Below are 15,096 nucleotides of genomic sequence, written 5' to 3'. Positions count from 1 at the left end.
TTTGAGAGATGCTTCTTCCCTTAATCTTGACTGAGGTCTGGAGTTGTCTTGCAGCTGGGTAACAAGAATGATGACATTTAACAGAATTGTTTTCTTCTTCAGAGGCTGCAGGCATTTTTTGGTTGGTTGGTTATGGTTCTAAAAATATTCTTTGTAACTTTATAGTGGAACATTAATAACAAGACATTAAAAATGTTTATAATTTTTAGTCATGGGAATATACATGGACAGTAATATAAGTGTGAAATAAACAGAAAGTTGTATATTGGCATGAAAACATTTTAAATCCTCTTTATAACAAGGAATATTTTTAAAATAAATTGTATGATATGAGCCCAACTCTACTGAGAAAAATGGGGGAAAGAAAGCTGGAAGGAAATATGTCTAAGTGTCAGCAGTGGTTACTTCTGAATGGTGGAATTCTTAAGTAAGTTTTCCCCAATGGCAGCACGGTACAGACAGTGGTCAGAGGGTGGCCTTCTGAGTCAGAAAGCCTGGCATTAAATTGGCACCTGTGTGGCTTTAGACCAATGACAAGCTCTTTGGGTCTTAGTTTCCCCATCTGCCGGGTCATTTTGAGGCTAAAATGCCTAGCCTGTGATCTGGCACAAGCTGTCTCCATAAACAGTGGCAGTTATTTTTTTCAGATTTTAAATTTTTTATATTCTTTACAGATTTTAAAAATACTGAACACGTCCTACTTTATTATCAAAGAAAGAGAGTAAAATTAAGACTTAAACAGCAGCAGCAACAACAACAAAGGCAGTATATGCTGCGTTTGCTAACAGAAGTGGTTTACACCCCCAGGTTGGGTGTGTGCAGTTTGCAGACTCTTCTCTGACTCCAGGAAAGGGCCCGGAAACCCGAATGCTCAGGAGCCACTGCAGTGAGGGCCAGGGAGGCAGGGCTGGGAGAGGGTGGACCACAGCCCTGGCTTTCTAGATGCTGAGCTTCTCCCTTCTGTCCTGCCCAGGACGCAACGAGCCCCTGAAGAAGGAGCGGCTGAAGTGGAAGAGCGACTACCCAATGACCGATGGGCAGCTGCGGAGCAAGAGGGATGAATTCTGGGACACAGCGCCCGCCTTCGAGGGCCGCAAGGAGATCTGGGACGCCCTCAAGGCTGCCGCCTACGCAGCCGAGGCCAACGACCACGAGCTGGCTCAGGCCATCCTGGATGGAGCCAGCATCACCTTGCCTCATGGTGAGCGGGCAGGGCAGGGGCTTTCCCCACCGGAGCGAGGGGGCCGTCAGGGTGGAGGAGAGCCGGTGGCCAGCCCCATGTCAGGAGCTTCCATCCAGGCTGGTGGGTGGCAGGTGTGGCTAGTCGCTTGTTCATTCAAGCAGCCCTCGTGAACATGGTCCAGGAGTGGGACACCAAGAAAAATGAGACACAGTCCCCGTTTGCCTAACGAGGGCGTGGAAAGACACCAGCAAACCTCAAAGCAGTGTGATGAGAGCAAGCTAAAGATTGCTCAGGGCCCTTTGAGATCCCAGCACATCTCAGGTAACAACCTTCTGTTGAGTATTATTATGTGCTGGGCACCGAGCTAGAAGCTTCTACTGCATTATCTCATTTAATTTCATAATGGCCCCTGGGACTATGTAAAGCAGAGGGCAACAGTGGAAACGCTATAGAGTCAGAGACTGGGTTTTAACCGAGTGTCTCTTTCCTTGCTATGTGACCGTGAGCGTCTTGAATTTAAAGCCTCAGTGACTAAACAGTTATAAAGTGGTGATACCAACCTCATAGGATGGCTGTTAGGATTCAGCAAGATACACATAACATCATTTAGTCCAGTCCCAGCACTTAGTAGGTGTTCAAGATACAGTAGATATCAATATATTACTACACGTAATACATTGTACAAGTAAGAAGGTTGAGGCCCACTGGGTATAAGTCATGAAAAGCAGGGCCTATGCTATTTCATTCATCCTTGTAACCCCAGCACCCAGCACATATGCTCAGGAAGGAGTTGTTGAATGAACAAATGAAAAGTTAAGTAATTTTCTGGGGTTGAATGAGCCAGTACCAGGTGGAGCCAGAACGTCAGCCCAGGTCTTCCTGCCTCTACCTCGAGCTCCCACCAGCTGTCCCAGGAAGACCTGCCTGTAGGGTGGGTTTGAGGACTGTGGGATGACCATGACAGGTGTATCAGTCTGCTCAGGCTGCTATAGCAAAATACTGCAGACTGGGTAGCTTATTAAACAACAGAAATTTAGTTCTGGAGTCTGAGAAGCCCAAGATCAAGGTGGCAGCTGATTTGGTTTTTGGTGAGAGCTCTCTTCCTGGCTTGTAGATGGCCACCTGCTCTCTATGTCCTCATTGTGGGAGAAGAGAGAGAGCTTGAGCTTTCTGGTGTCTCTTCTTGTAAGGGCACTAACCCTTACCGGATCAGGGCCCCACCTATATGACCTCATTTAACCTTAATTACTCCCATATAGGCCCCTATCTCCAAATACAGTGACACTGGGGGGGTGGGGTTAGGGCTTCAATACATGAGATTGGTGGAGGGGACACAAGTTAATCCATATCAGTTGGTCCCCAAGCTGACTCTGACCACCCTGCCTTTCCCACAGGCACCCTCTGTGAATGCTACGATGAGCTGGGCAATCGCTACCAGCTGCCCATTTACTGCCTGTCGCCACCCGTGAACCTGCTTCTTGAGCACACTGAGGAGGAGAGCCTGGAGCCCCCCGAGCCCACCCCTAGCGTGCGCCGAGAGTTCCCGCTGAAGGTACGCCTCTCCACGGGCAAGGACGTGAGGCTCAGCGCCAGCCTGCCTGACACGGTGGGGCAGCTCAAGAAGCAGCTGCACACCCAGGAGGGCATCGAGCCATCCTGGCAGCGATGGTTCTTCTCTGGAAAGCTGCTCACAGATCGCACGCGGCTCCAGGAAACCAAGATCCAGAAAGATTTTGTCATCCAGGTCATCATTAACCAGCCCCCGCTGCCCCAGGACTGAGGAGCCCACGGACCCCTGGGCAGAGAGACCAGGGAAGGCCTCTGCAGGGCTGAGAGGCCTCCCGGCTGGAGCACTAGTCACCCCCACCCTGCCGCTGCCTTTGAGAGCTGTTCTTTTCTCCAGGGGAGCCTCCCGTGTATGGCTGCCGGGCGAGCCCTGAGGGGACCCTGCTTCCCAGGGACTCCATGGGCCACCAGTGCCCAGCACCCAGGAAACAGTGTGCTGCCACACACAGGCCTTGCCAACCTTGTCAGAGAAAAGGCAAACCAGGGCCCTCCACCCTGCCTCTCTCCCGCGGCAGGTTCAAGCCACAAGGGCCAGCCCGGAGGCCCCTGGAGCCCAGATCTGTCATCTGGTGCTGCCGGCTGTGCTCACTCCGGTTTTCTGCTCAGGGTCTGAAGCAGCTGCTGTCTCCCTCCCTTGCCCCTACCCCCTGACTCTGCCCTGGGCCCAGTGCCAGCCCCCCAGAGGGGAGGGGACCACTCGTGAGCCCCGGGGGTGGGGAGCCCGAGGCCGGCCTCTGCCTCTCCCAGCCCCCAGCACAGCTGGCAGAGATGAGGTGGTGGCCGATGGCTGGGCTGTCGTGGCAGAGGCCTGCACAGGGCCATCTCCTGGCTGTAACCCCGGCAGTGGGGGGTCTGCAGCCCGCTCACGGCCCCGCAGCAGGTCCCTGTGTGCAGACACGTCTGCATATTTATCAATAAAGCCTTTTGCTCCTTCCTTCTCTCTTGCCTGGCTTTGACTTTGGGTTCTCCTGTAGCTCTCTGGAGCCCTGGAGCCAGTTCTGGGGTGGGAGCAGGTAGGTGCACGGCCTCCCCAGCTGCTCTGGGTAGAGCAGCTACTGCTCCGTACTCTCCGCCGCAGGGAATACGGTGGAGCGAGCCGTGAACTGCCAGTATGCGGGCCTGTGTTCTCGTGGGTCCTCCGGAAAAGCCACTTAACCTCCGAACCCGCGTTGCTTGTCTTTAAAGTGGAGGTGATGCCGCCTGCCCTGCCTCCCCTCTCAGTTGCTGGCAGAATTAAATGGGATAACAGATGTGAACTCGCTTTGAAAGCAATGGCAGCACCTCGGGAAGGCGGTGTTAGTTACCTGCTGCTCTGCTCCTGCAGCACGAGGGTGCTGGCTTCCGGCTCCAGCCCCCCGAGCCGGGCCCTCAGGACTGAGATGTGTGTGGATGTCCTGCAGATGCTGCATGCACCCTTGGCGACGTGAAAGCAAAATCTCTGATGAATTTCGATGATGAGCCTGTGTCGGCTTGCCAGCAAGGGAACCAGAGGGAAGAAGGAGCCGGGTCTTGTGCTTCCTTAAGGGAAAATGTGCACGTAAGCAGAGAGGGGGACCTTAGATAAGGTGGTTTAGCTAAGGGCAGGCCACGTGAGTGTCACAGAACCACAGGGCTGTGGTGTCTGTGGTTCACTGGCAGGTTCAGCGTGGGTCGTGGTGACCCAGGGCTCGCCCCCACAGTTCCAGGTGTGGAACTGAGCAGTACAGGTCTGCTGCTTCTCCAGTTGAGAGTATTTTTCTTTCTCAGTGAGCATGACCACCGGTCAGGGTGGCCTGACTGGGAATCCGGGGAGGGAAGGGTGATCAGTCAGAGCTGGTGTCTTCATCAGCGGGGTTTGGCACTGCGTTCCAGCCCTTCCAGTGGCTCCTTGAAGCAAGACCCTGTAAGTCCCACAGAGGCCGCCTGCGACAGACTGATGGGTGAGGTTTGTCAGGGACAAGTGGACTTGCAGCCAAATGCAGCGGTGCTTCACTAGGGGGCACTGTGGGACCCCAGAGAGGCAAAGGCCTACACGAGCTGCGGGCAAAGAGGGAGGTGGCTGCCCTTACCTCCACCCACCGCCTGGCACTCCAGCCCAGATGAGACAGAGTCTTGCCCCTTCCCAGAGCACGCAGGGCCTGTTCACAGGACAGCCTGGGGATGCGGGCTTATCCTGGGTCCCCACATTTGGCCTTTAGGCTCCCTCACTGGCACTGGCTGGGCAGGGTTTCCAGGCATCCAGCAGGTGGCACTGCCATCAGGGCTAAGAGCAGCCAGTGATCCTTTGCGCAGCGTGGCTGCCCGGCCCATCTGGGCTTCAGCGCTCGGGACAGAGGCTGGGCAGGTTCCTTCCCGCAGTCCCCGCTCTCGGGGCACTGGGCCCTCCGGCTCCAATAGGCCAGGGGTTGGGGGGCGGCAACTGTCCCTGCCTCCTCCTGCTCCTTGGGGCTGCCTGGGGTGAAGGTGACAGGTCAGGGAGGCAGCTGGAGAATTGGGCCGGTGAGCTCATGGCAAAGGCACCTAGCGGGGCGGGGGTGGGTGCCCTGGCATATAAAGCCCGTGGGGCCCCGGGGCCTGCAGGGGCGGGTTGCGCACGGTACCATGGCGGGCTCCGAGGAGGTGCAGAAGGCCACGGCACTCATCGAGGAGCGGCTGGCGCAGGAGGAGGAGAATGAGGTAGGGCGGGGTGTGGGGCCCAAGGGGGCTCTGAGGAGACCCAGCTCTGCTGTCAAGGGAAGGAAGAGCCTGGCCGCCATACCTGGCAGGAAGGAGGACAGGTGTCCCCAGGGGCCCAGCTGGCTCTACTGCAGGGTGCTCCTGAGAGGGGGCTGCTGGCGGTGGGAGACTGAGGCTTCAGCCCCCAAATCTGAGAGACAGTGGAGTGGGCGAACCAAGCTGGGTTCCCCGAGACCCTGTCCCCCCACCTGGGCCTCGAGGAGACAGGCTGAGCTGCACAGAGCAGGACAGCTGGGATGCTGCCTGCGGGTTGGGGCCCTGAGGTCCCCCAGCTGTCGGCTGGGAGGCTGGGACAGGAGAAACTCCAGTGTCTGGTCCCTGAGGAAGGAGAAAGACCGGGAGCAGAGTGAGAAAGGGATGCTGGCAAAGGAAGCATGGGTTCTCTAGGACCACCAGCCACACCCGGGGAGGCGTCTGAGCATGGGGCTCTGGGCAATTGCATTTTCTCTGGAATAAAGAAGTCGGGGAGGAGGGTGCGGGCTGGTCCTACTCTTCATTTTATGGAAACGAATACTTGACCTAGAGTCTACTCTTCCAAGAGCCCAGTGCTGGGAGGAATGAGAGGCTCAGGAAGGTCAGCCCCTGCCTCCTCTTTACCAGCTCTGCGTTCATTTTAGCCGACATCTGTCAAGTGCAGAGTCAACTAAGAAACAAGGCAGAGTGGAAAAGGGTGAAATAGAGGTGTAACTCAGAAGTGAAGGGGCACAAAGGGTGGGTGAGGCATGCCGACCGTGGGCCCTCGAGGACTTCTCTGTGGACAGGAGGGCATTTGAGCCAGGCCTTCAAGGATGGCCCTTGAAGGATGGAGGCCAGGAGGGGGGACAGTATTCCAGGCTAAGGAAACAACAGGTGCCTGTCGTTGGGGTGAGTGGATGCATGACTGTCGGGAGAAAGTCTGGCAGGACGGGCTGAGGCTGGGAAGGGAGGCAGGGCACAAACCAGACAGTGAGGGCCACGTGAAAGATACTTATTCTGTGGGCAGTGGGGAGCCACTGCATGTTGTTGAGTGAGGCACAGTGGTGCCACCTGACCTGTTTCGGGAAGGCAGCTCTGACAGCCCTGAGAAGGACTTGGAGGGGGAAAGACTGGCCTTAACAGGAATGGGAGGGAGGAGATAAATCAGTGTAGAAGTAGACTCCATTCAAAAAAGGAAGAGTGACTGAACGGAGGTGAGGAAGAGGGAAGGATCAGGACTCTGGTGGAAGAAGAGATGAGGACTAGGGAAGGGAGGGGAGGTTTGGCTGGGAAGGACCTGGACTGAGCCTGCTGAGTCCCCGCCGGTGCATCCCTGGATCTCCAGGAATGCCATTTCTCACTCCCCCAAGGGCATGTGCACCAGGGCCAGGCAGGTGAGTCATGTTGCTGGGCCATTTCTGGAGTGCTGCCACTGGACACAGAGACCTTCAGCAAGGGGACACGGAGCAGTCCTCATCCATTCATTCATCCAACAAATATAGCGGCAGGGCTGTCAAGGCCCCAGGTGCCCACAGAGCCAGCCTCACCACTGGTGCCTCCTACATGCCAGGCACTGTGCTACGCATTGGACAGGCATGCTCTCATTTCCTCTGCGCAACCATCTATGAAGTAAGGTGGAAGTTTTGTTGGGTTGTGTTTCACCGACAAACACCCAATTCAATAAACATTCCTTGAGCACCTACTGTATGCCAACCTACAGAGACAAATCTGAAGCTAGGGGCTATGGAGTCTGGGTAAGGCGTGGGCAGGCGTTAGAGTCCCCAGTTGTTCCCACCAGGCCCCAGCCCAGCAGCATTCTTAGAGGAGAACCTCTGTTCAGCCTGCACCCCCTTCATGGGGTGGGTGGGGAAGGAGGGTCTTGGAGACCAGCCCAGGGGCTGAGGCTCTCTTGCGGGGGCCTTACTGGGCTAGGTCATCACTGAGGACTTGGAGGTGTGCAGAGCAGCTGAGCCTGCCTGCCACCATCTGCGAACTCATTCATTCACTTATTCTCCAAACATTTGCTGAGCACCTACTATGTGCTAGCTCTTGTCATCGGTGCTGGGGATGCCAAGATGATCAAGACCAAGCCCACTCTAGATGCTCCAGCAGCCCAGCCAGGGTCCCACATGCAGTAGTAGCTGAAGCCCTAGGTGATCTTGTCCCTGGGTGAGGATGCAGCGTTTCAGGCGAGGCCGGCACTGGGGAGACCTCAAACGATGTAAGCCTGACATGGAAGGGAGATGCCAGTGGACAACAGAACATTCGAAATAAAGACCTGGAAAATCAGCTCTCAACTGACACTTGAAGAGTATAACACCGGAGCTCGGTGGCGAACAACAAAGGCAGCTGAGAGCTCTGTAAGGGAGATCATTCCTCCCCAGCTGCCACCTGGACTCAGCACCCTCCAGCCTGGACGAATGTTCCTGGTACATGGGGACTTCAGAGATAGGGGCGCCAGCACTTAACAAAAGAGTGTTTTCCTTTAGAAGAGAGGAGGCGGCCATGAGGAAGTAGTCCAGGCAAGTTGGAGCTACAAGTGGGGAGGAGACTTGGGCAGAGTTTCCCCCATATTATTAAAACGAGAATAAGGTTAATACTTAGAGTTCACATCAAGCTGAGAGCTGGGGAGCTGCGGGTCCCACCCCTCAGGTTCCCTGAGAGCAACAGTTTCCATGCTCTAGGATTTCACGGATCAGTAAAATCTGAGGGAAAGAAGTTGGTAACTGACAGAGTTGCCAAATTTTTGTATTGTCAAGTAAGCCACTAAAAAAAAATACAACAAAAAAATACAAAGCTATCATCTCATCTCAAGTATTTCATCAAAGTGAATTTTAAACGCCAAAAAGAAAAACAAAGCAAAACCTCAGTGCTTGAAAAAAGTGAGTATGTTTAATTTCATGAAAACTCATTCCAGTAGCCCTTAATCGTGTTTTGCTGGGGACCCAGGGCAGTCAGTACACAGGTGTTTGAACTGGGGTTGAGGCCGGGGAGCCCGGCTCTGACCTGGGGCCTCCTGGACCAGACAGGAGTGGGGCAGATGAAGGGCTGGGAGGTCACACAGGAGGAGGTCCTTGGGGTCCTTGAATTCGTTGTGGGCGAGGCTATCTGGCCCCCCAGGCACTGCAGGCAGGCCCAGAACCCGTCCTGTCCTTGGCTCACCAGAAACTCCGAGGAACCACCCATCAGAAGCTGCCCATGGAGATGCTGGTGTTGGAGGATGAGAAGCAGCACAGGCCTCAGAGTCCATCCTTACAAAAGGTTAAGGTAAGTGCTAGGAGAACCCAGTATCTGCGCTCTCAGGAGACAGACTGGGCAGTTACGGCCTTGCTCCTGCAGCAGCTCAGCGCCCCCTGGGAGATGTTAGCGAAGCAGCATCTCGGCCCCACCCCATACTTGTGAAGGAGAGCAGAATATGCCACCCCCAAATATACCACTTTGGCATACTGATTATTTTTAATTAAAGTTATCTGAGAAAAAGCCAGTGCAAGAAGGACACTCTGACCCTCCTTTGTTCCCCTGAAAGTAGGAAATAAATCTGCCATGGGAAGTTACCCTCCTTATATCAGGAAAGTAGAAGCTTCCTTATCACTAGATATCAGGAATTCAGGGCTGAGAAGGCTATATAAACAAAACTTGTTTCTTCACTAATTAGTTCCTCCAAAAACAAACTCCTCTGTCTTTTCAATACGACACAAATTTATTGTTTCTTTGTCTAAAATGTGTAAAAGCTGCCTGCTTTGGTCACTTGTTTGAGTCTCATATTTTTATGGACTACCATACATATGAAATTAAATTTGTTTTTCTCCTATTAATCAGTCTTACATCAATTTAATTATTAGACCAGCCAAAGGACTTAGAAGTGAAGAGGGGGGAAGTTTTCCTCCTCACGCCTGCTAAGTCAGAATCTGCATGTGTACAAGATCCCAGGGGACTCATTTTGGAAGCGGCAGTGATGGGGCAGCCATACAACAGGGCATGATGCAGGTGTTAATGGGCTGGGGGAGGCTGTGTGTGCTGACAGGAGAGATCTCCACGCTGATAAGAGAAAAGCAGAGCTTCCAGACCACTGTGTGGAGGATGATCCCATAGGATGCATGTCTGAAAGGGCATCAACGGAGCTATGATAGAAGTTCCTCTGGGGGAGAAGGGCTTTCTCTTCAGAGCTTTTATGTTTCTGTGTTACCTTTATGGCCAGAGAGAGAGAGAGAGAGAGAGAGAGAGAGAGGCAGGGAGGGACGGAGGGAGGGACAGAGAGAGAATTGAATGGAGAGATGAGAATTCGTACCCTGTTCTGGAGGCCTGGGCTAAGAACTGCCCTTGAGATTTCCTCATCAACTCCCCACCCTATGTGGAGCCTTGAAGCTGGGCAGCTCCCAGGCAGCCCCCTCAAGCCCCCCGTGCCTCTGTGTCTCAGTCTCATTGGCTTCACCTAGTCCTAGGCGGCAGAGCTAGACCTGGATTCTTTCTCCCTTGAGAGGCTCTCCCTGTCCTCCACCTCCAGCCCAGCTCAGAGGTCCCCAAGCCCCACATTCTGTGCCCCAGTGCGGGGCTTGATTGGCTATCACCACGCAGGGTCAAGAGCGCGTGCGTAAAACATCCCTAGACCTGCGGAGGGAAATCATCGACGTGGGTGGGATCCAGAACCTCATCCAGCTGCGGAAAAAACGCAAGCAGAAGAAGCGGGAAGCCCTGGCAGCCTCCCAGGAGCCACCTCCAGAGCCGGAGGAGATCGTAAGGGTCCTGGGGAGGACTCCTGTGTGGGCAGGGGGAGCGGGGGGAGGGGAGAATGGCTCAGATCACAGCGGAGCAGCCTCCAAGGACTGCATTCGCTCTCTCCAGACCGGCCCTGTGGACGCGGAGACATTCCTGAAAGCGGCAGTGGAGGGGCAAATGAAGGTCATTGAGAAGTTCCTGGCAGACGGGGGTTCCCCCGACACCTGTGATCAGGTGATGTTCCCATCGGGCCCTGCACCTGTGCCGGCCTCCCTTTCAGAGCTGACACACCCACCCCGCCCGCTTGTGGATTCTTTGAGAACAGGCGTGGGTGTCCTTTGGGAGGGGGCCCCTCAGAAGATGTGGGATGCCCCCTTCCCCACACAGGAGTTTTTCTAAATCCTTAGACCCTTTCCAACTTGAACCACCTCCAGAGTAATAAACACCTGGATTTTTAGGGGAAAAAATGGAATGGAATCAAATACAGAGTCCAAGACCAGGAGATTTGGACTCGAATCCCACCTGTACCGCTCCCTAGTTCTGTGACCTGTGGCTGGGCCCGTCACCTCTCTGTGCCTGTTTCCTCCTTTGTAAAACTGACTCCTCCCCTCAGAGCATGTTATGGGGATCAAATAGAATATTAGTGCTTCAGTACATATTTATCGAATGAAAAAACTCTTAAAGCACATGCTTGGATATGATATTTTGTGTTGCATTGTATATCATCATACTTTTAACAATTATTTTTATCTTATGGTTAAAAATATATATATATAAAACATGAGACATGCCAAATAAATTTTAAGTGTACAACTCAGTAGCATTAATTACATTTATAATGTTGTGCACCCATCCCCACGATTTTCAAAATGTTTCCATCACCCGTCATTCTTCTTTTTGTTTTCCCTGAAACTGCCTCTTTCATACTTTGTAGGATGCTCTCTCGAGATCATATCCTGGGATTGAGCAAATTAATGGTCACCCCCTTCAGCCTGCATTATTGCAGGCTTAGACTACATGTCCTTTCCACTTTTTAGATTCCAGAGTTTTAATCCTCTTGGTCTATCTAAGCATCTCCTACCTCTGCGCATTGTGCTAGGTGCTAGGAGCAGAAAACCAAAAAGACCAGGGTTGACAGTAGCTGGGAGACTGATGCACAACTGGATCATTAGAATATGGAAAGATATGCCCTCTGGCCTGAGTGTTTCAAGAGACCAAAGCAGAAAGCCGACTGCATTGGAAAGGAAGTTCATTCCCTCCTTGAATCAGTAATCAGGGTGCACCTACCCATCCTGGCCCTGGGCAAGGCACTCAGGGGAAATAGTCAAGTAAGACTCAGCTTGCCTTTGACTGTCTATCACAGTGGAGGGTTGTCTGGACCCCTGGGACAGCTATGGCCTAGAGGTTTCAAGAAGTCGATGACACTTGAGCTGCATCTTCATGGAGTTACAAGAATTCATCAAGCACTCACAGGGAGTATGGGCAAAATGGGCATTTGGGCACAGGCAACAGCTTGTGTGTTTAGGGGGCAGTGAGAAGGTCAGAGTCCCCAGTGCATAGGAGGCCTCCAAGGCTGGTCCAGATAGAGCATGAAGGAGCTGGCAGAACATGGAAGATATGGGGACCCGGCACAGGGGTCAGAATCGGGCTGGGATAAGGCCTGGGCTCAACTTGGGTGGACGATGGGCTCAGGCCTGGGGCCAGAGTTTAGGCCGTGACAGTTTCTCTGGGGACAGTTCCACCGGACAGCACTGCACCGAGCTTCCCTGGAGGGCCACATGGAGATCCTGGAGAAGCTTCTAGAGAGTGGGGTCACTGTGGACTTCCAGGATCGGGTGAGCAAGAGGGCAGGTATTGGGTGAGGGGCAGGAGTTGGGTCCAGCACTCATTGACTCCCTATCCCTGCAAACCTCCAACCTGGGACATAAACAAGCTGCCTTGGGGGCCAGACTCCACCTCTAGTATGTTGTATGACCTTGGGGGGGCCCCATCTCCTCCCTGAGCCTCCTCTGTAAATCTGGCTTGGACGAGATGGACCCTGAGAGTTCTTCGGCTCCACTCCATCCATTGCTCAGTCACTGGAGTGGCCCTATCCTTCCCTGGACCTTTGCCCTGGATATCTCCCTGCCCTCTTGGCTGGGGTCCTTTCCCCCAGGGCACTTTCATCCCTGAAGCTCTGCAATTAGGCTCCACCCTTCCTTTCTAGCTGGACTGCACAGCCATGCATTGGGCCTGCCGTGGGGGCCACTTGGAGGTGGTGAAGCTTCTGCAAAGCCGGGGAGCAGACACCAATGTGAGGGATAAGGTGAGGCCATAATGCTCACAGATGTTGGGGTAGCAGGGTGGAGGGGTGGCGGGGAGAGAAGCAGAGGGTAGAAAAGCAGAGAGCAGGAAGGTAGTGAGCTAGTCTGGTTTCTGGAGTGGCTGCAGAGCCCAGGGATGGGTCCTTGCCATCAACTGCAGCCCCTTGGAGACCACCATCTGGGAATGGGAGCAGGAAGTGCAGAGGAGAGGGGAGCAGAAGAGATCCACTATCTGGGTGGCTTTGGGACCCCCCCAAAGATGGATTTGTTCACCCATGCAATCGTTCATCATCCTTCTATCTGTCTGTCTATCCATCCATCCATTCATTTATTCATCTGTTCACTTATTTATTCATCCACCATTTTTAACTCACCCAGTCCTTTGTATATAACCTTGAACAAGTGACAGCCTCTGAGCCTCTGTTGCTCATCTATAAAATGCCTTGCAGAGTTCTTGTATAGATTGGATGGGAAAATGTATATAAATTAATTATTTATTCAACATAAGGCTAATGTTTTGTAAGCTTTTGCTGTGCTCATCGCATAGTCATCTCTCAATAAATGGCATCTATTATAATTATTTTAAAAGGGCAGAGGAGTGAGCAGTTGCTCACATCCGGGTGAGAGGGGAATCATAGAAGGCTTCCCCGAGGAGTGGCAGGTAATGCCTTAGAGCTGATCATCAGATAGGGTGATGGGAAATTACAGCGTTCCCTGCCCCTCCTTGGGAGAAGGATTAGGCTAGAGTTAAGACAGCCCCCCCTTCCAGAGGCATCACAGTCCGGGTCCCTTCAGCCAGCATTTCCTGATTCCTCCCCACCCAGCTGCTGAGCACCCCCCTGCATGTGGCAGTCCGGACGGGGCACGTGGAGATCGTGGAACACTTTCTATCCCTGGGCCTGGACATCAATGCCAAAGACAGAGTGAGTGTCTGGGTTCCTTCATGGCCAGCCCCACCATAGGGGGCTCCCTATGCCCCCTGCGGGCTCCCACATGCCCCCGTGGGCCATGCTGAATGTCTCACTGGCTCTAGGAAGGGGACAGTGCCCTGCATGACGCCGTGAGGCTCAATCGCTACAAAATCATCAAACTGCTGCTCCTGCACGGGGCTGACATGATGAGCAAGAACCTGGTAAGTTCACTCCTTTCCTGATTCAGTAAACAATGTGCACTGCTCTCCTAGGCCCTGTGCTGGGCACTTGGAAGAAATACAGAACTGAGCAAGACTCGGCCGGCCTGCCCTTGGGGCAGTCTCACAGTGGAGGGTTTCTCTGGGCCCCGGGAGATTGGGGGCCCACCCGGCTTCCCAACTCTCTCTATGCTTCTCTACATCCAGAAAATCTAAGTGGAGAAAACAGCCAGGAGGAACAGGAGGAGGATTTCCCAAAGGCCCCCAAGTAGACCACAGGGGGTCCTAATGTCCAGGCTCAGGGAGGCCAAAATCGTGGAGGGACAGAGCCAGAAGGAAGCTAAGCACTCAGTCAGCACGATTGTTCCCAGCACCCTGTGTTGGCTCCTGTGATCCTCCAGTTCCTTTAGGAACCTATGTCCCCCTGTCCAAGCTCTTCTTTGGGGCCCAGAGCAATCACAAAAGAGAGGAGAATTGGGTAAGGGGGGACCTTGACTCAAGAAAGGCTGGGGGATGCAATATAGGGGTAGGGGATTAAGAGGTACAAACTGTTATGTATGATATAAGCTACAAGGATATATTGTACAACACGGAATATAGCAAATATTTTATAATAACTATAAGTGGAGTATAACCTTTAAAAACTGTGAATCACTGTATTGTGCACCTGTAACTTATATAATATTGTACATCAACTATACTTCAATTTTTTAAAAAAAGCTAGCTATATGAAAGGAAAAAGAGAGGCTGAGGAGATAATGGGAAAGTTAGGAAGATAAGGGGAAGGTGAAAATGAGGGCTTCTCAACCTCACACGTTTTGGGCGGGATAATTCTTTGTCGTGGGGGGACTGTCCTGTGCATTATCGGATGCTTGAGCAGCATCCCTGGCCTCTACTCAAGATGCCAGTAGCATCCCCTCCTCCAGTGTCATAACCAAAAATGTCTCCAGACATTGCCAGTTGCTCCCAGTTGGGAACCACTGGCGTAGATGAGGGCATCTCTTCGTACAGACTTCTGAACGGTGACTAGATATCCTCTTGTTTCCCCCAGAAAGGAAAGACCCCCACGGACCTGGTGCAGCTGTGGCAGGCTGACACCCGGCACGCTCTGGAGCACCCAGAGCCGGGGTCAGAGCAGAACGGGCTGGAAGGGTCTGCCGAGAGTGGGCGGGAGACCCCGCAGCCTGTGCCAGCCCAGTAAACGACTGTCCCAGCCCAGCCAGGCACCTGGCCTGTCCCCTGCGTACAGCCGGAGGGTCATAAGAATGGCCCCCAGAGCTGAGGACCACACCATTCCTCTGTGTACGCCCCAGGAGCACCCACAAGCTACCGCAATTTTAAAAAAAGTCATTTTTGCTGTGTGTGATGTTCATTTCTATTTGTGCCTGAAATATTTAGGAATGAAGGAAGACTGGGAGCAAGGGTGGGCTCAGGCAAGAGGGGAACTTGGAGCCCTTTGGCCCCCCCTGAGCCAGCCCTGCTGCTTTTCCTAACAAGGCCTCTTTTTGCTTCTTTCCTGCCACCCCACT

General features: G+C 53.3%; 2 protein-coding genes across 4 annotated transcripts in view; both read left to right on the top strand.

Moving 5' to 3' along the window:
- The window catches only part of UBTD1 (ubiquitin domain containing 1), a 50,913-nt gene extending 47,230 nt beyond the window's left edge, over positions 1 to 3,683 (top strand). For all 3 annotated transcript variants that reach the window (XM_061194756.1, XM_061194757.1, XM_061194758.1), the window contains 2 exons: positions 974 to 1,201; positions 2,578 to 3,683. In XM_061194756.1, coding sequence (XP_061050739.1) covers positions 974 to 1,201; positions 2,578 to 2,963 — 614 coding nt within the window. In that variant the 3' untranslated portion in view covers positions 2,964 to 3,683. The remainder of the gene's footprint in view (positions 1 to 973; positions 1,202 to 2,577) is intronic.
- A 1,537-nt stretch (positions 3,684 to 5,220) lies between these two features.
- Positions 5,221 to 14,928, top strand: ANKRD2 (ankyrin repeat domain 2). Its single transcript, XM_061194755.1, is given in 10 exon segments — positions 5,221 to 5,313; positions 5,315 to 5,404; positions 8,585 to 8,686; positions 9,995 to 10,153; positions 10,262 to 10,369; positions 11,872 to 11,970; positions 12,342 to 12,440; positions 13,263 to 13,361; positions 13,472 to 13,570; positions 14,619 to 14,928. Coding segments are annotated over 10 exon segments (1,083 nt in total). The 5' UTR covers positions 5,221 to 5,235; the 3' UTR covers positions 14,769 to 14,928.
- Positions 14,929 to 15,096: the final 168 nt, after the last annotated feature.

This window comes from Eubalaena glacialis, chromosome 1, assembly GCF_028564815.1.
Source record: "Eubalaena glacialis isolate mEubGla1 chromosome 1, mEubGla1.1.hap2.+ XY, whole genome shotgun sequence".
Taxonomy (NCBI): Eukaryota; Metazoa; Chordata; class Mammalia; order Artiodactyla; family Balaenidae; genus Eubalaena; species Eubalaena glacialis.
This window is presented reverse-complemented; position numbering and strand designations above follow the sequence as displayed.